Source organism: Schistosoma mansoni, chromosome 3, assembly GCF_000237925.1.
Source record: "Schistosoma mansoni strain Puerto Rico chromosome 3, complete genome".
NCBI classification, from domain to species: Eukaryota; Metazoa; Platyhelminthes; class Trematoda; order Strigeidida; family Schistosomatidae; genus Schistosoma; species Schistosoma mansoni.
The window spans coordinates 4,038,778-4,065,240 of record NC_031497.1 but is presented as its reverse complement, the minus strand read 5'-3'; the positions used below and the strand labels follow the sequence as shown (position 1 = coordinate 4,065,240).

Sequence of the window (26,463 nt, the reverse complement as noted above, 5' to 3'; positions counted from 1 at the left end):
ACTCAATATACTCGTTATCTGATAGACATGTGGACATAATATCTACTCTATTGGTAGATAAAGATAATTTAGGTCGAATAAGAGTCTAATATTTGTACACTACATCAATATAAGTTAATCGCTTGGTTCCTTATTGAGCAATAACTTACATGTTTAGTATTTATCCGTTCATTATTGTAGTTTATTATCCTCCAAAGTAATCATTCAAATTTTAATGTTAGTTGTAAAAAGAGTGTCTTGGTGGCGTTTCTGAAAATAACACTTGAATAATGAATAAAATCAAACCGGCATAGGTAGCCCACTTATTAGATCTAATCATTGTATCAAGTATTTAAATATTTACTTTCAAAAACTCCATCCTTAAAATTTTTTCTCGCAGTTTCTCCGGGTGTTCGTCTTCTTTCTAGTCCATTGACTCAGCCACTAACTCCGAGTCAGCTAGCTGAAAAAGAAAGACAAAGATTACTGATGCTGAGACCAAATGGTTCAAGAGTACTGAGACGAGCCGGCGGTGACCAGTTTGGCAAACTTAAGCAGGTAAAAGAGGAAGATAAGACTGACGACTCTCTAGACCGACGCCGTGGAAAGTCTGTTGTCAGAGAAGTACCAGAATCAGATCAAAAGGGGGACGTAGTTGATAAAAGACATTCAAAACAAATTTCAGATAGGCCCCCTTTTTTGAAATATGGTGATGGAGAAAAAGTGAAAAAACCCAGAACACATACAAAGGCTATTGAGGAGCAGGAGGAACTAGTAAAAAGACCTAATTCAGCGGACACTAACCTGGTAAGGGACATCAAAAATTTGACTGTCTATATTACTAAACCTAGTACAAAACTCTGTTCCTTAATCTCAATAGCTTATCTACTACCATTTTGTCATTCTGGAGTATATTTCATCGATCAAGATCCCAGATTTTTCAATCAATAAGGTTTTAGACTTTATGATTTGTTCAGACTGTTGAGGCTTAGGAAACCACGTGGTATTATTAACGGTTTAATAAAATTTATAGCCCATTGCGAAGTACATAAACTTGCATGTAATAGTTCTGTTGCATTTCAGTTCCGTATTTTGCAAGGTGTAAGAAATTAGCTTTCATTGATCTCGCACAAACGAAAAACCTTTGTGTATTAGCAACGTGAAGTAAGATGGTTTTCGATGGAACTTTGTATTTTGTATCTCTTTCAGTTAATTTCTTCACTTGAAACTTAAGTGACCAGCGAAATGCTAACCAGTTGTGAAATGTTTTAAAACCATCTGTATGGTAAGATCTTGATGGAGACAGTTATTATGACTGCAACACATGAAAAATGATAAACTGGTTGGCTCGATGCTTAGAACATAGTTTAGTAACGGATAATTCTATATTGTACCAGATTATAATATTGAATAAAGCCATTAATAATAATAATACGTAAGGAATATGTTTTCCTGAAGAAAAATCTGACTAACTTTACACAAAATGTGCAATGAGTTTCTATAACCATACTAAGTTTAATGTTAGCAAGTCAATATTGAGGTAGAAAATATTTCATGCAGATTATGAAAATAGTTGAAATTTGGCATAAAGATCTTTAGATGTCGAAGGTTTTGAGTAGGCGTGAATTTCGGGGACTGTGGATTCGGGATGAGAATTAAAGAGTTTTATAACCGGAATTGAAATCCAAACAATAATTGAGTGTAACTTTATAGTGTAAAATTATGATGAATATCATTTGCAATAATCATAGTGAATCTTTTGTTATTATTTGTAATGCGATAAATTGTCATTAATCCCTCTGAATAAGTGTTGGTGGAAGTAATAATCTACTAATACTTTCCAATAAGCTTGAAGTTTTCACCTGATGTTTTTTAAATGGGTTCCGATTTTTACTAAGTTCTTAGAATTTAGAAGCTGACGAAAAATTTTCCGTTTAAGCCAGTACATATATTTCCGGTCAGGTAAAACATTTTCCTTAGATATTTAATTTTCGGTTTACAAGAGTGTTTTTATTATTTATAATCTATAGAAAATTCGAATAATTCAAAAATACTGCATTGTTCGACAGATTTTAAACTACTTATCTATTGATTCTGGGATTTCGCTCAACATATGCTAAAGAAGTTTAAATAATTTCGTTAGCTATCTATCTATCCATTTGACGTCGTAGAAATCAAGAGATACATATCCACGTCAGTCTTTTAAATTATATTGAACCAAGATTACCATAAGTTATTTGCTGGTCAAGCATGATAGCTTAGTGTACAAGGTTCCAACAGGCCATCAAATCATCTAGAATAACCATTTTAATTACTTATAGGCCATTCTAATATGGAACCATTCGCTCATTACATTCATTTTTCCGAAGTTAGTTTCCACTTGACCTTGTACTGGTGCACTGAGAGAATAACTAAGTTAATCATATACGTTGCTAAGTTTCGTATTTTTATATATGATTATAATGCATGAATACTTCACTTACCAACCGTATGTACCTTAATGCTTTTTCTCAATTGTATCCTATTCAAAGGGCGGGAACGAATTGTCTAACCAAAGTTGTCCTACCAGACGACCTCAAAGTTGTGATGCCTTAGGATCCAAAAAGGTATATTATATCTTCGTTTTGATATTTAATTATTCTTAAACTAGTGAATGTGTCTAAATTTTTAAATTTTTGTAACTGCACAATATTAATGAGAAGTAACTCCAGTATTGACTTGTCACTGAATTTCAGTAAAATAAACATTCTTTGTACGGAAATATCTCAGTGCTTTAGGTACTCAAATGGATTTGGTCTTTTGAATTATTTGAGCGATAATTTTATCTGGTAATCATAGTGATTGTTTTTAGTTGATTGTTAGCATTCGGAAATTCATTTATATGCCGACTTCCTGATTATGAAGTAATGACACGAAAATTAAGATACCCTATTGACCAATCAGTTTTTAATTATTCTAACAAATTATTTAAATATCAGTCATGCAGAACAGACTAAGATGTCTTCTGTACAATCGGCACTCGGTATGCAACTGATTAACCCTATTCTCTGTTAACAATGTGGGAATTAATGTATATATATATATATATATATTCTGAGTAACTGATAAAGGAACTGGATTGGTGGTACTACGCGGCTATAAACAGCAAGGAACGTCTGCTGAAAATCATTCCTACTCTATATATTTTTAAACATTAGTTTTTGTGGAATGTCAGCCATACCCTTAGAACTTAATGGTAACTAGTTTTTATTCGATTGAGGAAAATCAACTAGACTATATTCGTCAGATAAAGGACAAATATATGTCCATGATGTTTGAAGTGATGTTGTAGTTCACTTTGTAATTGGATCTCATCTTATTCACGAAATGATTGCCACAATGGCTCCTGATGCAAATCAGATAACATTGTAAACCTTCTTTCGACTTAATTCATCATCATTAACGTGTGTTCATCTAGGAAATTTACTGATTACCTTCGTTTTAATTAACAAATATTGGAAAAATATAAAATGTGTTGATTTCTTATAGTTGTCACTGTTGTCGTATCTGCAGATGTATAAAGGTATGGGTCAGTATCACAATTTCAGCAACTATGTCCCGGATTAGAATGTATTTTTAGTGATAATGGTTTTATTATTTGATTTAACCCTATATCATATATCGTGGATAAATCTAGAAATGACTACTGAACAGCCCATATAGGGTTCTAAGCACCTTAGCCTGATAGGTCTGGCACTATAATAGATATTTTAATGATCATACACTGATCAGTAGATTCTCGGTAGTTACGTACGTGGAGTTTGCGATAACACATAACACGTACTCACTATTCTTTTTGTATAAATATTCAGAAAACCTCAGAATGGTCTCAAATTGAAGATATTACTGTTGAGCCTCCAACTCCAAGAGAAAATCGAATATCTGCCGATTACGACCGCGAAAATGCAGTTCGAGAGTATCTGCAATTAAGTCATCGGGCACATTGTAACACAAATATCAAACAACATTCTGCAGAAAAAGACGATGCCTTGGTAAGTAGAAAATAAAGATTAAAATCTTATTTAGGTTACTATGAATATAAAATATTTTGGTCTGTAGTATCGAATGATATTCTGCTCCTATATATTTGTTCAGACATAACACCGTAAACAAATCCAGGGTTAATACAGATTATTGACTTGTCAAACTGAGATAGGTAGGGCACTTTTCAACCCTGACCAACTGGTCAGATCATTACATATAGTTGGATTAATGCATATTTCCTGTTTTTAATCCATGCTTTTCGTCATTCAACTTAATCTCCTGACGGTCACCTTAAATTATGTTTCTGTGGAAACTGATGGTTGTTGGATTTCATCCAATAGATATATGGTTAACGCTTCAGAATTTTGTTAGACTAGTTTGGTGCATAATTGACGATCGATCTAATTAAGAATAATCCGAGTCCAGACTTTTCATTTTTTTACAGCATATTCGACCTCCATGAATTTCACACAACTTTATCCACTGATAAACTCAGACGAATCAAGAACAATAAAATGTTCAGAATAACATGAAGTTAGTTAGAGATAACCTAAAGTTACAAATGGTAATGTGACTGGAAACAAAGGTTTGACGTATATCAGTCGATAGAGTTGATGTAGGATCTGAATATCATAATATACGTAAATGTGATACAAGGTATGCTGTTAAACAATGTTAAAGTTGATATTTATTTCTATATTGAAAGAAAACAACTAATCATCTAAAGTATGTCAACATTTTGTTTCTAATCAAATAACTCTACATAACTTTAGGCTGTAAAGCTGATGAGTAGCATCAAAATATAATGAAATCATTTTGTTCTGGAAATCTTATTGTCGTGAAATTAATGATAGTACCAACAAATGCTGTTATAGGTTGAGATTTTATGATCCAGTGAATGACCTTCGGAATTTCGGAATTAGTAAACAGAATATAGATTGTTAGATGAGATATTTTGTACCCGAGTGTTGACTGGTTACAAAGAAATATTATTAATTCAAACGCCTGAATAAACTGATATCAAATATAAGGCTAATATCCAGAAGAATACTTTTTCTTTAGTAAAATTACGTGCTTACAAATGAAATCTTAAATACAAAAGTGTTATATCCTGTGGAGAATTATGAATGGTAACTTTGAGATTTATTTATGGACCGGTGTGATATGTATATTTCCTATTATATAATTGTTAAGTAACTAAACTATTCGTATTCGTGTTCCTCTTATCATAAGCTTTATTTTGACCTATGAACTATCATTATACGATTTACTATTCTTGGGTTATCCCCAGTACATTAATTACTGTTCCCCCTATTCACAGCCACATTTGGCCAAATCTTGTACAAATGTTATTTTCTATTTAATGGTACGATATGGTCTGTCTGTTTGATATATAAACCCATTATGTTTGAGAATAATCATTCGTATTGTAGAGGCTATTAATGATGTTTTGGACTTAACTGGCTGGGCTAGGCAGATAGCAGGACTGATAAGTGCTCAAGACTGCTCATACGGTTTTTATGTATCATTGCTCTGATCGATAATTCACTTCTCTCTGATTGGCGGGGGTCATCACATCATATATTAAGTAGGGCACGCATTCAATCGATATAACAAAAAGAAGACATATATAGAAGTCACTTAAAAAATAAGCTATAGGAGGGTACGGGTTTCATAGGTCACTTAAGTGCCGATGATATTTAGACTTAACTATCAGGCTTATGCAATATACCACTTGCTTACTCTATGTTGTATTTTTTTATTCATTTATTTGGTATTCCCAAATAACTTGTGTTTATGTGTTAATGTCTAACTTCAACCACTCCAACACCGTTGGACGCCGGCTCAGTGGTGTATCGGTTAAGTGCTCTGGCGCGAGACTGGTAGGTCCTGGGTTCGAATCTCGCGAGTGCGGGATCGTGGATGCGCAATGCTGAGGAGTCCCATAATAGGACGAAATGGCCGTCCAGTGCTTCCAGGTTTTCGATGGTGGTCTAGCTTCAGTTGACTCATGATTTCAACTATGAAAATACTGAAATCTCCACAAACCCTTTCTGATCTATATGTCTCATTATCCGTTATCATAGTCAGACAAATTCCTATCGGACTATCTCAACAATTAATGATCAACCTTGGTAGCTAAATAATGCTTGTTTTTCTCAATTAGAAATTTTCCAAGATGAATGTATTTTTTATATTTGTGACAAAACATGGTAAGTACCAAATATTTTGATCGCCATTAGATCATTTTTAGGACGATCAGAAAAATATCATTCTTCAAGTTTTTCAAAAAGACTACAATGTTTGTTCAATGAATCCCGGTTTACTGTTTTGATTTAAATTTTTAATGATTTTTCAATCGTTTGAGGCAATGACATTCAATTTTTAACTTTTTTAGGTTGATAATACACCAAAAGATCAATTAGTAGAAAAAAATGATATAGAACATTTTCATTCAATGGTTAGAAAACAAAATTCGCTTGATACATTTGATTCAGTGTCAAAATCAAATCATTCAGTAAAGTATACTGGTTGGTGGTTGAGAGCTAGTGCAGAAGCCTGGGAACGTTTAGCTGATGCTACTGATATTGAGTTTCCTAATCCACCTGGTTGTGAAACAGAAAACTCTCGACATTCTATAGAAATCAGACAACCGAAACGAAGAACAGCTTTAAGTTTACTCTGTGACAGTGAATTTGGTCAGCGGCTATCATTGAGATTGGCATCAGCCTCAGTTATTGATGAAAGGGCTGCATGGGAGTCTATCCACTCATGGGCATCAGCTTTAGCTGAAGATCCTTCTCCAAAAGATCATACTCGTCCAGTTTCTGCTGGAACGGTTGTATCGAAAGAGTCATCAGATGATGTAGTGTCAGGACTCGAAGCAGCTGCTTATTTAAGGACTCTACTTCGCCTAGTGACAAATCTAATCACTGTCAAATGGTGAGTATAATGAGCTTAATATTCTTTTTTCTTTAATTAAACTGTAATTATGACATCTATTTTGTTGATTCAAGCTTTTTACCTTGTATTATACTATGCTTCACGTTTTGTTGTGCAGAAGCTCTCATTTTGTCTTTTGACAATCCCATATGCGTGAGTATAATTTGAATACTTAAAGTTACAACCCAGAGAAATCTTATGCAACATTTTAGAGGTTTGGCCTTTAAATTAATCTTCAGTTTGTAACCATAATGATATAACACTTCCCTAGAGACCAATTAAACAGTGAATATAATTTAAGGCTTAGATTGTTGCAGATGAAAAGAAAGACCATGTATTTGAAAAATGAAAGCATAGCCACTGATAGCAGACAACAACCTTCAAGATTTTTTAATTGAAGTGACAAGTCATTTAAGCAGAAGTTTAAGGAAATCACTGGGTTTTTCAATTCTTCCCAATATTCATACGCTCTCTATTTACATTTACCACAAACTTTTGATTTGGCTAAGAATAAACGATTCGTCTTGCATTGGCACCGAATTCCATAATATGAAAATATTTCAGTTTGCTCTATCAATATATCTCAATAATTGCTATCTTACACTAAGGGACTTTAGAAGGTTTAATAGCCTCTCATGTCTAAGCTTTTTCGATAGCATAGACAATATGGTCAGTCGAAAAACTACTTATTCAGTAAAATACGGCTTTCACAGTAAATCTTTAGTATTTAGTCATCATTGTCGAATCGTTGTTTGTAGTAAACTTAACTACCATGACTGTATGATTTACTAGTTTGAATTTGTTATTGATCTGATAAGATTCGGTGATCACATTGACCCCGAAAAATAGTAGGGGATCAAGTGTAATGACAATAACAGTCAAGATCACTAGGCAAAACTCAGAAAGGAGTAATTCTATGACTAAAATCTCGCATTATATTTACCTACCAGTAAATTTTCTATAATCTCAGATTACAACTTTATTATTTATAATGTCCAAAAGTATGTTTGCCAAATCTTCCACATCACAGAATAAAAATGAGTTGATGAGTATTGATGTTATGAAGCGGTATTTAAAATTGTTAAGCATGCAGTTGAAGATTCCAGTCGCTGGTCCCACCTACTTATGTTAGGAAAATTGAAAAAAATTATCACCAAGTCAACCTCATATGAAAATTAAAACTCAAAGTTAAATGACTACAATAACCTTGTATGTGATTAAAATGAGTTGCATGTGTATATAACTATTGAAATGAATCACACCTTTTTATATTCTATTCATAAGCGAAGAGTAGCTTAAACCTATACAAAATTAATATCTGTTATGAAATATTTTATCTACGGCAATTAATGTTATCATCATTACTATATCACTTTTAAAACTAAAAAAGTCCGACACTTGGGGATTTTTAAGCAAATGAAAAGGATTAAATTCACTTAGTGCTGTTTTCTTGTATCTTCACACTGTTATTTAGGACTGCAGTTAACCAGTCTCTTGTTGGCACATGTGAAACCTGTGAGGGTGGCCCCGATATTGCTCTATGCCACAAGCTTTATAAGCAAAGATGGCTAGCAGCTAGCAGTGGAATCCAGGACGCGCGTTTCGTCCTATTTGGGACTCGTCAGCTGGATGTACCTACATTACAGAGTTGATGTTCACTCTGGGACTCGAACGCTGTACCGTTCGCTTCAATGCCGTTACGCTATCCACTTAGCTACTGAGTCCTAATAGCCACTTGCTTGTGCAATGGCGTGTAGTTGAAATTCACTTGGTGTTGTTTACTTGTATCTTCCTATTGTTATTTAGGACTGCAACTGATCAGTCTGAGATGCGGGCACATCCAGCTGACGAAACGCGCATCCTGGGCTCCACTGCTAGCGGCTATCCATCTTTGCTTATAGTCAAAAGGATTGTCTAATAGTTATGTTATAGCAACACATATACTTTCAACAGAACATACTTTTAACTGTTTTCTATGTATATGCTTTGTCATGGATGGAAAAACACATAAAGAAACTAACTCGTCACTAATAAGTTTACACATATTTGTGTTAGTATATAGGTAGGTGTATGAATAAATAAATCAGTATATCATAAATTCAAAAATCAATAAATTTTTATCGATTTTTATGTTCAATAAAATTTTATTAATAATCAATATATACTAAATAAATCATTTAAAATTTGAAATTTTACTCAGAAGTAAAACGAAGATCTCATTTATTTATATCACAGTGAAAATGAGATTTTGTTGTTTTTTTGTTTTAACTTTTGTTTAAAATAAGATATTTTGTTTAAACAAGTTAATACATGGAATAATTTCTCAAATATAAAGTAAATTAATCCATATGTAGTACTTTAAAAGATGAGTAATAAGTAATGGACTCAAGTCATACATTGTTAGCATCAACAATAAGATACAAATATATCCTGTTATATCCTAGTGAAGATTAAATTCAGGTAACTTCTGGGAGCTAATAATGGACTAATATTATATATATTTATATAATACTCATTTTATTAGTTACAGTCTCTCGCGTTCACAGCCACTTTTTGACTTGATCTTGTATAAATGTTACTCCCTATTTTATGGTATGATGCATTCTGTTTGCCTAGTATATAAACCAAATATATTGGGAATAAATGATTCACTTAGTGGAAGCTGTTATTGGAGTTCTGGACTCAAATGGGAGGGCTAGGAGAATAAAAAAACCAATAAGGACGTTAGGCTGCTCATACAGATCGGACGTCATTGGTTTAGCGCAGAACGAAGCTTGTATATGTCATATTTCGATTGGCGAATAAATCACGTGATAATTAGCCGGGCTTAATAATACAGCATATTCAATTTCTGATATCTTAATGGGCTAAGGTGTTCGTTTTGGATTTCACTGCTAACTACTACTCAAAATGTAATCGTAATGCAAATATGAAACATCCATTCAAGTAGTCCATATATTAATGGTGACTAGTCTTGAGTATTAAAAACAGGTAACTACAAAATCTTAAAGTTAACAATAGTGTGCAAAGCTCATTTGATTGATAAATGAAAGATTGTATAGTTATATCTCGGAGTATAAATGATAGAATATCATTATAAGATATTGATCGGTTTCTGGATAGTTGTGAGTTTTACAAAACTCTTGTAAATTGGTATTTGTTTTAGTTATTCTATCAGTCTTTCCATTCTTAGCACATTATTCAAAGTTTCTTTAAAATTTTTAGCCATCTTCATATGTATGTAATTATTTAAAACCGATATTTCTGTTGTTCTAATATCAGTATGAAAATCACTTATTGTTATATTTCCTCTTTTTTACGACCCAGCTACTCCCATTGCTTAGTATTCTTAGACACTACTTCACTCGACAAGTCCCCAAATCACAACATAGTTGAACAGGAAAGTAATTATATTCCAAATAAAAAGATTGTATGTCAGTAGGAATCACAATAGAAGAAACGTTGGTATATTTATAGTTTTTTACATAAGAAGATTCTAAAGCCTTCTCCAAGTATGCACTAGCGCTGATTAAATAAGAAATAGTCAATCAGCGTACCCCTAACATAATCCTGCACGGAACGTGCTTTAATCCAATCTATAACCTGCTAACAGTTATATTGTTGGTGTCATTTTAATAGTTTATTAGTGAAGTGTTCATCTGCTGCGACGCATTGGTTTGATACACATGATAAGCATTCTTAACATTTGTGCAACTTGCTATTGAATGGTGAAAGTGTTCAAATTTAAATCATTCATTTGGATAGTGTAATAAGAAGACAAGGAGACAAGGATAATAATCACAATAAAATGATGTGAAAACAATTTTAAACCTAATCACTCTGGATAATAAGCTTATTTTACCAGGGTAGGTTTAAGGTGAAAACAAACTGTTTTTGAATGCACAAAAAGGGTTTGAATTTTCGTATGGCTAAGGCTTCAATAAACCTTACAAAGGTCTCCTAGCTCCCATTTTCAGTCTAGTTGACCTTTTATTTTTATATATAAATGTTCTTAACAAGTATATGTGTGATCAGATTGTTCGAAATGTATTGCGCTAATATATCACATAGTTCTGATAATCTTCGTATTCTTATTACACTATCGAAATTTATCAAAGGGACTAATTGGTTTAAATCACTCATGTTTAATGCTGAATAGGTTTGCTTATTATTCTCATAAATTGTATGTTTATCAACTTATTCACAGCATCTAATTATTTTTTTTGTAGAAAAAGGAATAATTCATCGAATTTTCTTCTGTATTATACCTTCTCATTTCAGCGATGTTTCGATTATTGTACAGTTTTGTGAAGTGACCGAGTTACCGGTGCAATTGATTAAATTAATGCAATCATTTTTAAATTTTACGAAATTACATGAGGTAAGACATTAATAACATTTATTTTCTAGAATGAACTATGTATTACTGTTATTGTTATCATAACTATTGTTATTACTAAGTGGAATTTTTATCAGGTGATCTTGACTGACAGACTAATTGAAGTGTAATAGACATGTGATTTGTATATGAGCTTCATGCACTAAATGGTTTGGTTGTATGCTAGTTATTCAGTGTCCATCGGCTTGAATTTTCAGTGTGATATATTTTTTCTGTTTTAACCTGTTAGTTGAATGGAGATAGGCATTCACCAACTAGTTTCAATGATGAGTTCTCTGTGTCTTAACCATAGAACAATGATCAAGAACCAATCAGTCACTTATGATTTGATGCATAGACCAGTTCAAACATTTTTATATGGCTACTTAGTAGGATCATTTACGGCTCTCATCGTTAATATTATTTACTGTAAGACACAACCTAATTGGTTTAGATTATTCGGTTCATCATTTGATCCTTATTTTCATAACTGGTTTCCACTGTCCAAACACATTCTTTCCGTAGCCCGAGCGATTTCATGGCGTGATGCCATATCTGTATTCGTTTCTCATCACACCTTTAGTGTGTTTATATGACAAGTAACTCAGACTCAATAAAATCTTGCAGTTACAGTTCATAATTTTATTATTATTATTATTAGCTTTATTCAATATTATATTTTTGGTACAATATAGAATTCTCAGCACAAAGTACTTCAACAAGTTTCCGTTTCTTACTTCTTCGTCCTTCCTGACGATGAATATTGAGTGATCGCCAGTTAGAACTTAGCAGCCCAGTCAATCGACATCTGGATAATGTACATTCTTGTCGCTGCATATTGCCAGCAACCACGATATCTCTGATTAAGCCTTCTGTAACCTTTACAGCGAAAGGTCTTACACTTTTCAGAAACGCACCTGAATAGGTTGTGCGATTAATAGCCATAATGATGTATTAAAACAAACGAAATCAGATAACTGTTTGAAATATCTAGATGACAGGAACAGGTAGCCCAGATGTTTAAACAGGCCGACTTATCTTATTCAACCATCCTTCAAATTAAAAAAATAGATGGACAAAATCACTATATCACATATTTCTTAGGTAATCATCTGTCCTAGACAATATATAATCCCGTATTCATCTGACTTTTTTAACTTTCATGCCCATATAGGTTAGACTCTTACCAATAAGTATCTACTATGAAATAAAACTTAAAAGTCCCATAGATTGAAAAAAATTGATCGAACGAGTAGTCATCCACCATCTTTAGCTATAGACATTTGCATAAGGAACTTTACACCCACTAATGTTAGTTGATCCATTTGAACAAATCACTGGAAGTTATTAAAAATTATGTTGTTGACGAGTAGTACTCTGCTCATTGATGGTGGTTACTACAATTTCAACAGTATTGCTCACGTCACTCAAATCTATTTGGTATATTATTGCCTATTGAGAAACAAGTTTATTTATCTGATAAGTATTTGTTAAGATGATATAGAAGTATGGATTTTCTAATGAAACTCTGTCCATCACTAAAACTATCTGCAACCTCATATTTCCTATAATTCCCTGGGATTCGGTTGTCTTTACAGTGATTGATTGACATTATTTTACATTGTGAAATATTTTGTACACATTTATCGATCAACCGTTCACTTATGCTGTTTCTGTTGATTTTGTGAACGTGACAAATGAATGTGATTCATAACATAAAATAAGGAGAGCCTGGGATCTATTATATATTGTTGTTTGTCTGTCTGTTTCAATTTTATAAAGTCCACACCTTCCAGCCGTCTATAAGATATTATTGTTGTTGTGTTAAACATTATTTTGAAGATCCGGGATAAGTAGTGATGAATTTTACTTTTTTTTCACTACAAAACTGTTCATCGTTCGTTTGCTTCATTTCTAAAAACAGTTGGTTTAGAACGAAAGTTCCTCAGCAATTGCTGAACTGAAATTTATTTGATTTTCTCAAGATATATCTAACTAAATTAGGCAGTAACTAGTGTTGAAGAAGATTCGTAGGTCAGGTGAATGCTTTCGCTTGTATTGTTCTCTTCCAGATGGATGGTTTAGTTGCGAAATTTTCGTTTTCATTCTGGACAACATCAGGACCCACTTTACGTGAAGTACGACAAACGATAACTGTAACTAGCAATACATTTGTTGAATTTATAGATAACTCTAAATTGTTTGAATTTTCTTGTTTTATTTTAAATTAGAAAATGTGGTATGAACAAATTCTCCTAGATATAATTATTGCAATAAACGCCTATTTTGTGAGTGAAATTGGTCAAAGGCAGAATATTCCACATTCGGTGTAAGTTGAAGTAAAAATGTGTTCTTAAGAAAAAAGCTAAAATTGATAATTAAGATCTCTTTTGAAGTCATTTTTCTACCAGACTTTATCATAAACTTGGAAATCATTGAAAACCAAAGTGCAATGGATAACTATCTCATTCTAGCCTTCAGGATTTCTCTGCATTATACACCTACCACTCAATAGATCGAGCCCAGAACCTTTATATTACTGAGTCTAGCTTCAGTCTGTTTACACTGTACCTTGATTATCATCCTATATTCAGACGCCGAATCGGTATTTGTGTTCTCCTATAGATGTACTACTTTACTTACAATTGTATGAGAATACTTTCTATGGTGTTGTTGTTTCTCACTTAATCCATTACAGTTGGATAATCTATTCGGTGATTGAAGTGAAGTTAAAATTGAATATTTTAATCTGAAGTTTTTATACATTAGGGAATCGTTATCCACAGAGTCTTTTATTCATAATTTGTTCCACATTGAGGTTAATATGTATACATTATCTGAAGATCGGAACTCTATAAGATATTCTGTTTAGTCAGTGACAGTTATTAAATTTACACAAACTTTCTTTTGGGTCTCGGTTTAAATTTATGTTCATATCATACTAACGTGCAACTACAAGACCAGCAATATAAATCACTCACCAAATACAGGTTTACATACGTAGGTGTGAGCCACAAATTTTTGTATGAGGGCTAGTTATATTACCGTTTTGCTCATATAGAGGTAGATGAAACGGAATTCAAACCTGCAACCAGGTAATTGGAATCCGATTACCTAACCATTAGGCTCCACTGTAAGGAGTGGTTACAAATATTGATATGTGAGCTTCAAGTAGTGAGAAGTAAATTCTTTTTGTCTTTATTTGCTTAGAGTAAGTCAGCTATGTCGATTGAGCGAACTAGTTAAGATACATAATAATTATATGATTAGTCAACTTTGAAGACCCAGTTTGAGTGTTGACACTTTGTATAGTGATGGTTCTTATATATTTACATGTATATTATTCGAACTCGGAACCTATCGGTGGAGCGCGCGAACGTTTAACCTCTAGATCACTGAGCCGGCGTCAAACTGTGTTAATGTCTAACTTCAACCGATTCACGAAATCGCGCCACCGTTCACCATTTTCTTCAGTGAGTAACTGTCTCATGATAGATCTAGTTGAACTCCACTGGTCACGGCTTCTCACTAGAATTCCAGGAAATGCCTCTTGAAGTCAGTCACTAGTGAGCACATGATGATTATTATCAGAAGGTGTTGTGGATATTTAAGTAATTTAATAGTTGGATTCATAAGTTGATTGATGGTGGATCACCATGGAGAACCTGGGTTCGAATCCTGCGGCTGGGACAGTGGATACGCATTGCTGAGGAGTCCCTTACTAGGACAAAACGGCCGTCCAGTGCTTTCAGGTTTTCCATGGTGATCTAGTTTTAATTGACTCATCAATTCAACTATTCAATTGCTAAAATCTCCACAACACCCTCTTAATTTATTCGTTTACAGTTGTTGGTAGTTCAGATTGTTTGCATATATCGAATATAATTCTAGAATCCACAACATTTCGTTTTGAATACACCTTCTCTATTATATTTGTCAAATTTAAACAACTTTAAGTCTCAACTGAGGCGTTTTGTTCTTAAGAAAAATCATAAGGTCCTTACATTAATCGATCCAAACACACACTGATCTAGAATAGATAGTTAATTTTGTGAAATAAATAAGAAATTAGTCAAAAATTATAAACAAATTATTTAATTCATGAAGAAGTATATTTGATTTTGTAAATTACTTTAAAAAAGGATACACACACACACTAGTACATGTACACACACACACACGTACATTACTAGACGTTCATTATATGTATGTTAACAATTAAAATAATAAAAAAAATTAACATAGTATTTAAATCTTGTGACTAAAATTTTATTGATTCGTCTTAACCGCGTTATACTTTAAGATAATTACACTTACAGTTCAATCAGGTTTCTTATTGATTAGTTTATCATTATAGTCAAAAAATTATCGTAAATCTTCATGTTGACAACATTCTCCTTCTCAATTATTATAAGACTTTATGTTGAATGACATCATGATGATTAACTCTAAAGTTGAGTGCAAAATAATGATTGATCAACTAGTAGTAACCAGTTCCATATTAGCATGTCTCAGTCCTGAGTTATGCCAAACGCGTCACGAATAACTCAACTGTATTGAATTTGACTATGATATCAGACAACTTTTGATCGAATCTTGTCCTTTAAGGTCTCAAATATGCCGTGATGACGGCTGATATCGGGATTGAAGACTGAATCTAGTGTTTCTTTCTAAAAGTTTTCAACCGTCTAATACAACAGATCATTTTTATAAGTACTGCCTTGCACACTGTTTCTCACAATAATAAAAATTCTCTTTACTGATTTGTATTAACTAGTCAAAAACGTTGGTCTTATACATTCTACTCTTAGATATCTGTTATTAGTGCTTAAATAGATTTCAGAACTGTGTTAAACTGCTCAACTCATTAATGTCAACGCATATTTGATCATCAGAGTGTGATTAGAGGTCAAGACCGAACATTCAAAATTTTGGTGCAACATGTTGCTACTAATCTGGTTTTCAACAGATGAATGTACAGTGCACGTTCACGTTAATCTTCAGCTTTTTTTGTACATAAACACATCGAATATTCGTAAACTGTTTTAATAAACTTTAATTTACTTTAGTCTTTACTGTTTCACTGGTTTTTCTGTGTCATATTACTAATACTAATATTATTAATAATAATTTGGAAAATTGTTTAATTATTTGCAGCTTACAAAGTTACACAGAACATGCTCTTTGTTTTATTGAGCTTGTACCGAGGTTAGTGAATCAGGATTGTGACAAAGAATTACACTTACGTGATCAAACTCTACTAGTGAGTTATTATTATTGACTGGAAAACTGATAATTTTTCTGTGAAAAGAAAAGGGCAAAACTATCTTTGTTTTCATGTGTATTATTTTTATCAGTTGTCAATCAGTCTTATGTATGTCTTGAATGATTTAGCAATTATTTTTCTAGCTAATTTCAACAGTACAATCTGACGTTTTATATCCCTTTTCTTGAACAGATTATTTTGACGAATATCTTAGTTAGGAATATTAATTACTTCAAGTTACAGCTTTGTCAATTATTCTACTTTGTCTACAAGATGAAAATAACCCACCTCTTACAGTTAAAGCAATTCGTGCATCGCCTTATACAGGTTTATGTAATTTTCTTTGATTTGCCTCCTTTTTGTCCTTGATGATTATTAGATACTATATCGTCTATTGGGTTCAAGTGGATTCAACTTAACTGTATAACTGACTTACTAATCTCTATCCTGATCCACTTATCTGGAATGACACAGCAACTAAATAACTGATTTATTGTGAATGTTTATTTAAAATTTTTACTTCTGAAACGACCACGGAATAGGAATAGAATGTAATCAATGTAACGTAATGAGTATATATATATATATATATAATGTGATTCTAGACAAATTTTCATCCTGTTCACCTTATTTTACTGTATTGATGACAAAATAACCTTGAGCTAAGATACTGTTGTTGTACCAAGCTCTATTTTAAATACAGTCAGGCAAACTGGTCAAACTGTTAGCTTATTTTTGGAAGCTTAATTTTCTCTCTCATTAAGAATAAATAGTATTGTTTCCATTATTAAAAGTTTATGATTATATTAAATTTTTGTAAAATATTTTTATTATATCCTTTACCATTTGTTTAGTGTATTCGTTATTTAATTGAACGTATGGTTGAGAGGCCATCTGCAGTTGTTGAGGAATTTTTCAATGAATTAAAGAAACATCATCTTCAAACTATAAAGACACTAGTATTGATGCCATCCATCAGTCGGTATACTTTAGTTGGTAAGTTTAACATTGATTTATGTACATTTCAGTCAGTCAGTCAGCCAGACATACGAAAAGTAGAATGTGGTACATATGTCGATCACTTCAAGTTCCCATATCATATCGGCACATAAATTTAAGAGTAGTATGAGTATTAACAGTATTAGCGGTAGTACAAAGGAATAGGCATAAAAGATGTGATTCTAGAAAAAAAACAGGTTTATGGAATAAAATATTTTTTTGAGACAGTTAAGAAGTTCAAGATCTAGGAGAAGATAAAAAGTAAAACATCTATCTAGTTACGAACGACTTTAACTCATGTCATCTTATGGCTCCAGTCATTTCTTACGATAATCGCTTTGACCCCAACCAGGTGTTTTGCACCTAACTACACCGCTCATCTCAACAGCCAATAAATTCATTGACTGATCTTTTGTATCTATTTACATGTGATTAAATAATTGTAAACGTATTGTGAGACAGAAGATTTACTTTCAAATGGACAACACTATGGCGATTGAGACAGTATTCACTAAGTTCAGCGGTCAACGAAAATGATATCACGTTTGTCTAGTACATATTGCTGATCGAACCCTACCGATCACAGTTCACTATGGTCTCTAGTTTAATTTATATGATATTGCATGAACTATACCTTGTTATTAGGTGTATTAATGATTGCTAATCAGCGTATACATCTGAGTCGTAAAGGAAGTCGGTTTTTGTTCGAAAAGCTAGTTATAACGTCACTGACTCTTACACCAAGTGATTGTGGTTCGAATCATACAAGTAATATCGATCCTTTTCAGATTGCAGATACTGCCTACTGACGAGTCCTAAGTAGCATAAAACGTAGATTTAGGGATTTCTTCTTTTAGTTTCCAGCCACCAAAAAGCACTAAGAAATTGTCTTTGATTTATAATTAATCACTATAAAACCACCTAGACAAATAATAATCTTAGGCTTTGCAGTAATAAGCTTCGAAATAGATCTCCTAAAGTTCTAATTATCTCTAAAATAAATCAAGTTCTTAGTTAAAAAAAAGGAAATATCCGCCATTACAAAATAAACTTTGGTGCTTTTTTCGAATTTTAATCATCTTAGATGCTGATATTAATCGCTTAGACGATATTCGTGAACACGCTATGGCAGCATTGGCTGCTTTCACATGTCCTTTGTCCACGGTATGTATATCGAACAAACATTTCAAAGATAATAGTAACAATTCTGTTGGAGGGACAAAACCAGGGAACTACTCTATTCGAACACATGATGTGAGTTTTGTTTATTTTTATTATTTCCTGTGGTTTACCTGTTTATGTATTGCAACTAAGTCGGAAATGTTTCTACGCGTTTACCTATGAAGTATACAAAATATATTGTCACTTTTTATAGTCGTTTATTAATTGGTAATAAATAATTTGCTATGAAGGTTTCATGAAATTTCCTATAAATATCTTCGTTTTTTGTGTAAATGTCTCTTCATGACGTAATTTCGGGTCTTAATTAATTAGCATTAATATGCGTGGACCATTTCAACCCGAAACAGTGATTACTGAATGTTAGTGTGCTAGTCACAAGACTTGAAAATCCTTGTGATCATACCTTATATGAAGTTCAATGTGGATAATGTTGATTTGTTCTAAAATAGAATATATAAAATGTCTAGTGATTTACTATGTTAAGTTAGAAAAGAACGTTTTCAATTCATAATTGTAACAATTATCCATTCTCTACTCTACGGAAATCGAACATTTACTCCTTTCAATGTTTTGCTGTTTTCCATAAAACACAGCTATGACACTATGCAGCATTATGTAGACAGTGTAATAAATCACAAAAATAAATTTATACAGTTTGCTAATACGTTTGTTTTTATTTCCAACTACGTAGTTATTTTTTATAAATTAAAAGTCATCGTATAATCAAATAAATGAAAATCTTCTAATTATACTTAATGACCTATAGTTTAAATCCCCAGCATAATTACATAACAATAGAGCTATATTCACCGGAAAACATGTTCCTTTAAATCCTATTATTCCAGGCAGGTTGTATGGAGAACGATAAGGTTAAGGATGAATTCGTACTGCCAACCGTAGAGGGATGTAACAGCAGTAAGCTGTTTTCCCCAAACAACCAGCGTCTGCGGCGGTGCTGCCTTCTCATAACGCAAGGAAGTTGTTAGAAAAGGTCGACCCTAAAAATATTACATTTCACTTTACCACATGGTTTTCCATCTGCGATATAGATACGTACCTGGTCCTACTTTGTGACCGACCGACGGACCGAAAGTAATGTACACTGTTTTTTTTATGAATCTCTTTATTTTCAGTAGCCGAAGTTGTAATGTAAAGAACGTAATGTCAATATATAGATCGGATCCTTGGATGCTTGATTGTTTGAGGCTGATAACTATTACACAGATATGTAAATACAGTGATTGAGGTTTACATTGTAGCTATAAATTTATCTGTTTGTCAACCACTGTCAAAAAATATGATAGTGTGAGATTCTACTTGAAATATTCTTTCAAATAGGATTTTATTCAATCTCCTCTTCAGATTCAAAATTATATTTTGTTTGAAAAGGTTATTCACCGGAATTCCTCAAGAGATGAAGAATGCCTACACTCTATTTAGTTTAGAGAACAGATCTTCATTCTGTCTAACTTATTTCTCCTGTCATTCTAATCTTAGTAACGGTGATTTATAGTGGACAATGAATCAGGTGTAATAGATCTTAATATGTTCCATAAAATTTTAATTTACCTCTATGTGAATGTAAATTCCTGCGTTCCATATAGTTAGTCATTTTCTGACTATTCAACTGATTACATTTTAAGTCATACTAACGTAACGACATTTACTGTAACGATACATATTTTTACGTACTATTGTTTCTAAATAAACTGTATGCCTACTGTTCTTTTATTTAGTAGCATAATTTCACGTCATAAAATTTTGTTTGTCAATACTTATTGGTTGAATATGGAATTATTTTCTTGTACTTGAAATTGCATCATTTTACATATGCTTTATTAGATACTGTTTATGTAGGGATGTTTTATGAATTCGTATATTCTTCTCATTGGTAAAGTGAAATTTATTGACTTATAATCAGTGGATTTTACAATAACACTGACCAGTTGTTAAACATTGTGTTGGGCTGATATACAAATATCGTTTTCATTGTTTTTATCCAACTAATCACCGATCCCAGGTAAATTTCGTGCTCATAATTGTTCATTTTAAGCTATAAATTGTTTTCATGTTAGGGAATTGTTTAAAAGTTGCTGTTTTAATCCGAAACCTTGTAAACATAGAGATGAGTTTATCGTTATTGAGGAAAAATTGCCGTTTATTAGGAATTTCATCAGATGCACTACGAAGTTAGTATAACTGCAATACCATTTACGTTTTAAGATGATAAATGTCTTATAGTTTGCAATGGAAAGGATATCAAAAGTTTTATTAAATAAAATGTTTAATTTAGTTGATTGTCATTGATATAATTACTCAAGGATTATATGAATCACTGGATTTTGTTCAAGTAAATCAATAGCATAGAGTGCTGATTGCGAATTATGAATGATCAATATTATAGTTGAAATCATGAGTCGTTTGAAGCTAGACCACCATTGGAAACCTGGGAGCACTGGGCGGCCGTTTCTTTCTATTGTAGGACTCTTGAGCAATGCGCATTCACGATCCCGTCTCACGAAATTCGCACACGAGAGCTTAACTTTTTACTAGAACTCCAGGAAGTACATGTTGGAGCCAGTCAATATCCAATTTCATACATTGTCGTAGGAATCCAATGCTATGAAGTCCGAAATCATGTTAATATATATATATATATATATATATATATATACAATTATGTTAACTTTCCAGTTAAATTCAATTCTTTATTAAAAACGGTTTTATTAAATTAAACCGTGGATGCTCACTGCTGAGGAGTCCCACAATAAAACGAAACGGTCGTCCAGTGCTTTCAGGTTTTCCATGGTGGTCTAGCTTCAATTGACTTATGATCTCAACTATTAAATTAATAATTTACATATAACTATAAATTATTTTAATCATCTCATTTCTATCTCATTCTTAATATTATTTGATGTTAATTAATTTTTTTTTCGGCATTTACAGTAATTTATTATTAATTGTCTTTTATAATTCATAATAATGGATTGTAGGTGTTATTCTCGTTTATGAAAATAAATTACTTACATTTATAATATGGTTTATGTTTGTGCTTATATGTGTATGTGTGTGTAGGTATGGATATAGTGTAATGATTGTGTAACATGTTAAATGTAATTCGACAACTCCGAACAGAAAGTTGTAGATAAATTAACCAACTAAAATGTAATGATAATAATAATAAATGTCAATGTAATTATTTCACTTATGAAAGAAAAAAGTCATGATACGTAATTTACCTCGGAAACTCAAGTAATCAAAGTTATTTGTTTATTGAACTATAATTTGAATTACAAAAAGCTTCCAATTAATAGTTTAATGTTTATTAGGAAAAACGAGAGTAAAGCATCATTATATGTGTTAACTGTAAGGATGGCTCGTTGGCAAACTCAAAAAAGCCTCAGGAAGCCCAGAACGAGCCGAAGATATTCCATCCGATCACCACTAGGGGAACATTCTAGAATGTCGACGTGTAGCTCCTCTATTGGATGAATAAGAAGGACCCCCTATGTGTCTATTGGCTGTCCGGAATGATTTACTTTCAACCAAAAAATACAAATACGTGAGATTTTTGTACTATACTTGACTCTGTTTTTGGGAATAAAATTCCTACTTTCTAGTCTTCTGTCTACTCTCTTGCGACGTTGCGGGTTCGATCGTTCAAGTAGTCTAGTAGTACGCAGCATAGCAAGAATCAAAGCTCCAAATATTACAACTGGCGATGGGGTGGCGGTAATTTTTAAATTTATATATTATATCATGTTTAATTGTGTAGTGATGAATTTGACTTAGTTGAGTAACTAAATTAAGAAAATAAAATGTTAAGGTGTTGTAAAATAACTTATAACGGTTATTTTGTATAGTTTCTTACTTACAACTACATTTTCAACTGACTCCTGGGACAGTAACTATTGAAGATAAATGAGATCAGGTCAGCTCTTTCTTCTCAATTTGGAATTTGTCCAATGCAGACATTCACAGTCTATCAAGAGATCAAGTTAAGGACTTTTAAGTCTTAGCGATTACTAATGAAATATTTGTTTAAAGCTATTTTGTTTACTGGGGTTTTTCATCTGGCCATCAGTTTGTAAACTCCAAAATTTTCTGTTTTCTCCTTATCTGACTAACCTATTAAAAAGAATTTTACTTTTGCATTAATGCAACTAAAGACTTGAAAAATGAATGTTTATTTTACATTGTTTTAAGTATTTATCATTGTCATTCTTACCATATAAAATACCATAGAGTTCAAATATTCATTTTGATTCATGTTGTATTTTTGTTTGGACATTTTGGAACCATTACTATTATTATCAGTAGTAATGTGTTTTACGTAAAATGTTCCAGGATGACTGTTAAAGGAATCTGTTGATTTCACTTTGAAACACAAATTCTACTGATAAATTTTTGGAATTGATGGAGAAAATATGAGATTTGTACACATAAGTGTCAAGTTAACGGTTGAAGTAATTTGTTTGTCTTTTTGAAAATATATTTACAATAAAGTTATAGGCTTTCATAGCATTCATTTTTGTCAGTTTTTTAATATGACAGATGTAGATATTTTGTAAAGTGAATTGTTTTATTACCATCTTTGGTTTAGTAATAAGAACTGAAATAAACTTAATACTTCCACTAATGACTATATTCCTAAATGTTTTCTCAGATTATTATTACTATTGTGTATTGTTATCCTGTTTCTCTTTTTGTCTAAGATTACTACAGGAATCCTTTGCCTTGAAAACTCTAAATTTCTCTTCTGATCATATCAGTTTGTTTAATAGACCAACTTGTCAATTTACGGGAGTTGTGGAGATTGTAGTATTTTCAAAGTTGAATTCACGAGTCAATCTATGCTAGACCACCATTGAAAACGTGAAAGCACTGAACGGCCGTTTCGTCCTGGTATGAAACTCCTTAGCAGTGCGCATCCTCGACCCCACATTCGGGACTCGAGTCCGTCCTGTGCTTGCAGGTTTTCAATGTTGGTCTGGCTGAGATTAACTCGTGACTTCAACTTAAAAAGATCAATTTGTCACAACGTTTGTGCGCGTGACACCTATCGCAGAATTATCATTAGCAATTTTACTATACTAATGCCTAAATATGATAACAGTTGAGATCCGATTTATTTTGTTACCATTTCCTTCTGTATTATTTAAATATTGTTCATTTAGACTGAGCATATATAAACATGCTTTTATTAGATTATGGCACTAATAACTGTCAACGTTTGTATGTCGTTTGAGACAATAAACAAATACTTCTTACTTTACTATTTGCTATCAAAACACTGGTACCTAATGGATTCAAATGAATCTAGACATTAATTAATCACACGTATGGTTAATCTAGTTTATTTATTGCCTCTGAATTCATTCAATACTTGGTGGTGTCATGAATGTACACTCTTAATTAGTCCTATAAAAAAAACGATCATTCAGTGTTTTATAGTTTATAATAAGTGCCTAATTAAGATAAGTTCGTTATGTAAAGTGACATGATTCTACTTTTATTCATTTTCCTATTCGCTTCAAGTCTGTGCGAATCCTTTAACATTCTTCACAATTAACATGTAAACCGTATCATAAATTCCATTCTCTAGGTTACTCTTTCAAGTTATTTTACATATGAATCATATTATTACTAACATTGATATATTCAGGTATTCACAGTACTAGTCTGAACAGTACAATCTACTTATTCAATTAAGATTTTTAGAATTTGACCAGATTGCATGCAATAATAAGAAATTTATATTATTTTACTATAACCATAATTTGTGTTTAATTTAGCGTCTTAAGAGGTATTCATTAAATGAAAAAAAAGAATCAAAAACATGGTTAATTTTGAAGCTTGATTGATTTGTTATGTCAGTTTCATTGTTTATTGTTTTTCTCAAGTTTCTTTTCTGTTTTTCAGATTGCTATGTACATCGCAAACCAACTTTGTCAACCGGAATTGGAAACGCATTTACGTGTGTATATTTCCTATCTATGGGTTAGCCGTTTGTGTATACACACAGCAAAAGTGAGTTACCATTTTATTTGAGAATAGAATTCATAGTAGGCTGTATGTTCATATTTATTCTAGATAAAAGCCTAACTGTTTGTTGAATCGTAATATGTTAGTTAGTCATCATCAACCTAGAACTCGGAAAAGATGTTTTTTTTCGTCCACGTTGTTAAAACACATTAGCATAATGACAGGAAATCAAGAGAATGAATTGCAAAAGAGTTCTAAATATCATAATAGCAATGATAATCAGACCGACTGAACATTTTGAAAAGACAGAATGGAAAGGTATGAAAGAAGGAATATTGTGATTCCAATTCAACAGGAAGATAATTTGTATTTACATCTGGGACACAGTGAATAATTCCAAGCCATTTCAATTGAAGTTATTCTGCAAATCCCAATTAAATGTGACCTTAAAGCTGAGTGCATGGAAATCTATTTTGGTTGCTATTTCGTAATTCAATTAGTGTTTGGTTAGGTACAATTATGTTTTCGGAAATTTATGGTTAATTCAAGAAGATTAGAAAATGCAGTTTACATCTTCATGTATACTATGGTAAATCAACAAGATGGAGGCATATAATGGTTTACAAAAATGAATTATTGAGGTATACAAATTATTAAAACGAAAATATTGAATAACTTGTCAAAATTCGTTTTGTAATGAAAGAGTACTTTGTATAATTGAGATCAATACAAGACTTTTCCATAAATGATAACTACCTATTGATCAAAAAAGGTATTTATTATTGATTAATATGAGTAACTTATAATGATATAAGTTCAACTGAATCCTTGTTGAAGCCTTAGTTGGACATTTAGTAATATTTTAATTATAGGTGGAAATAACGAATATATTTTTCAGAAGGGGTTTTGTGGAGATTTAGTATTTTAGAGACTGGTAGGTCCTGAGTTCGAATCTCGCAATTGCGGGATCGTGGATGCCCACTGCTGAGGAGTCCCATAATAGGACGAAACGGCCGTCCAGTGCTTCCAGGTTTTCCATGGGGGTCTAGCTTCAATTGACTCATGCTTTCAACGATTATATTTTTGCCTCATTTCTCAGTTTTTTTTAAGTCTACAAGATTCAGATTCAATATTTTGTTTTTACTGACACTTGGTTCATTTGGTCATAATTTTAAATGGAGTATTCACCATATTTGACAAGTAGTATATCAAATTAAAATTTTCATAACATTTTCTGATTCTTATTTGATATCTTTAACATAAGAATAATTGGTTTTTTCTTAAATAAAAAGGAAAATTAAATCACAGAAACAAAACAACCCACAAAAGTTTTACACTTAAGTGAAAGAAAACTTATTCATTAGTCTGACTTCTATTGACTTTTATCATTTTCACAAAAATTTCCATATGGTACCTTAAAATATCTATCGTTAGTAAACCATAAATGTATTTGATTTTTGTTTAAAATCATAACATATGTTACACTATGTCATTATTAAGAACTCTTTTCACTCTTATCAAATTTGTATCGAAGACCTTTGAGTGTTACTGTTACAAATGCTCTTTTTCTCTGTTTTTTATGTGTATGTATGTTTGTTCATGTTTTATCATCATTTATTCATATAATTAGTCTTGTTCACTAAATGTCTTTTGTTTTTATCATCTCAATGAACTTAACCTGTGCCATTTCTATTCACCTCTTATT

The 26,463-nt window shown here is 32.1% G+C and overlaps 1 protein-coding gene across 1 annotated transcript in view; it reads left to right on the top strand.

Annotated features, from left to right (window-relative positions):
• Smp_132260 (serine/threonine kinase) overlaps positions 1-26,463 on the top strand; it is a gene marked incomplete at both ends in the record, with an annotated part of 70,459 nt that overhangs the window by 1,932 nt on the left and 42,064 nt on the right. Inside the window, 10 exons of the mRNA XM_018798943.1 lie at positions 380-786; positions 2,511-2,585; positions 3,831-4,010; positions 6,401-6,945; positions 11,227-11,326; positions 13,555-13,652; positions 16,481-16,586; positions 17,444-17,585; positions 18,673-18,842; positions 24,696-24,803. Of these exons, the coding sequence (XP_018650781.1) occupies positions 380-786; positions 2,511-2,585; positions 3,831-4,010; positions 6,401-6,945; positions 11,227-11,326; positions 13,555-13,652; positions 16,481-16,586; positions 17,444-17,585; positions 18,673-18,842; positions 24,696-24,803 (1,931 nt within the window). The remainder of the gene's footprint in view (positions 1-379; positions 787-2,510; positions 2,586-3,830; positions 4,011-6,400; positions 6,946-11,226; positions 11,327-13,554; positions 13,653-16,480; positions 16,587-17,443; positions 17,586-18,672; positions 18,843-24,695; positions 24,804-26,463) is intronic.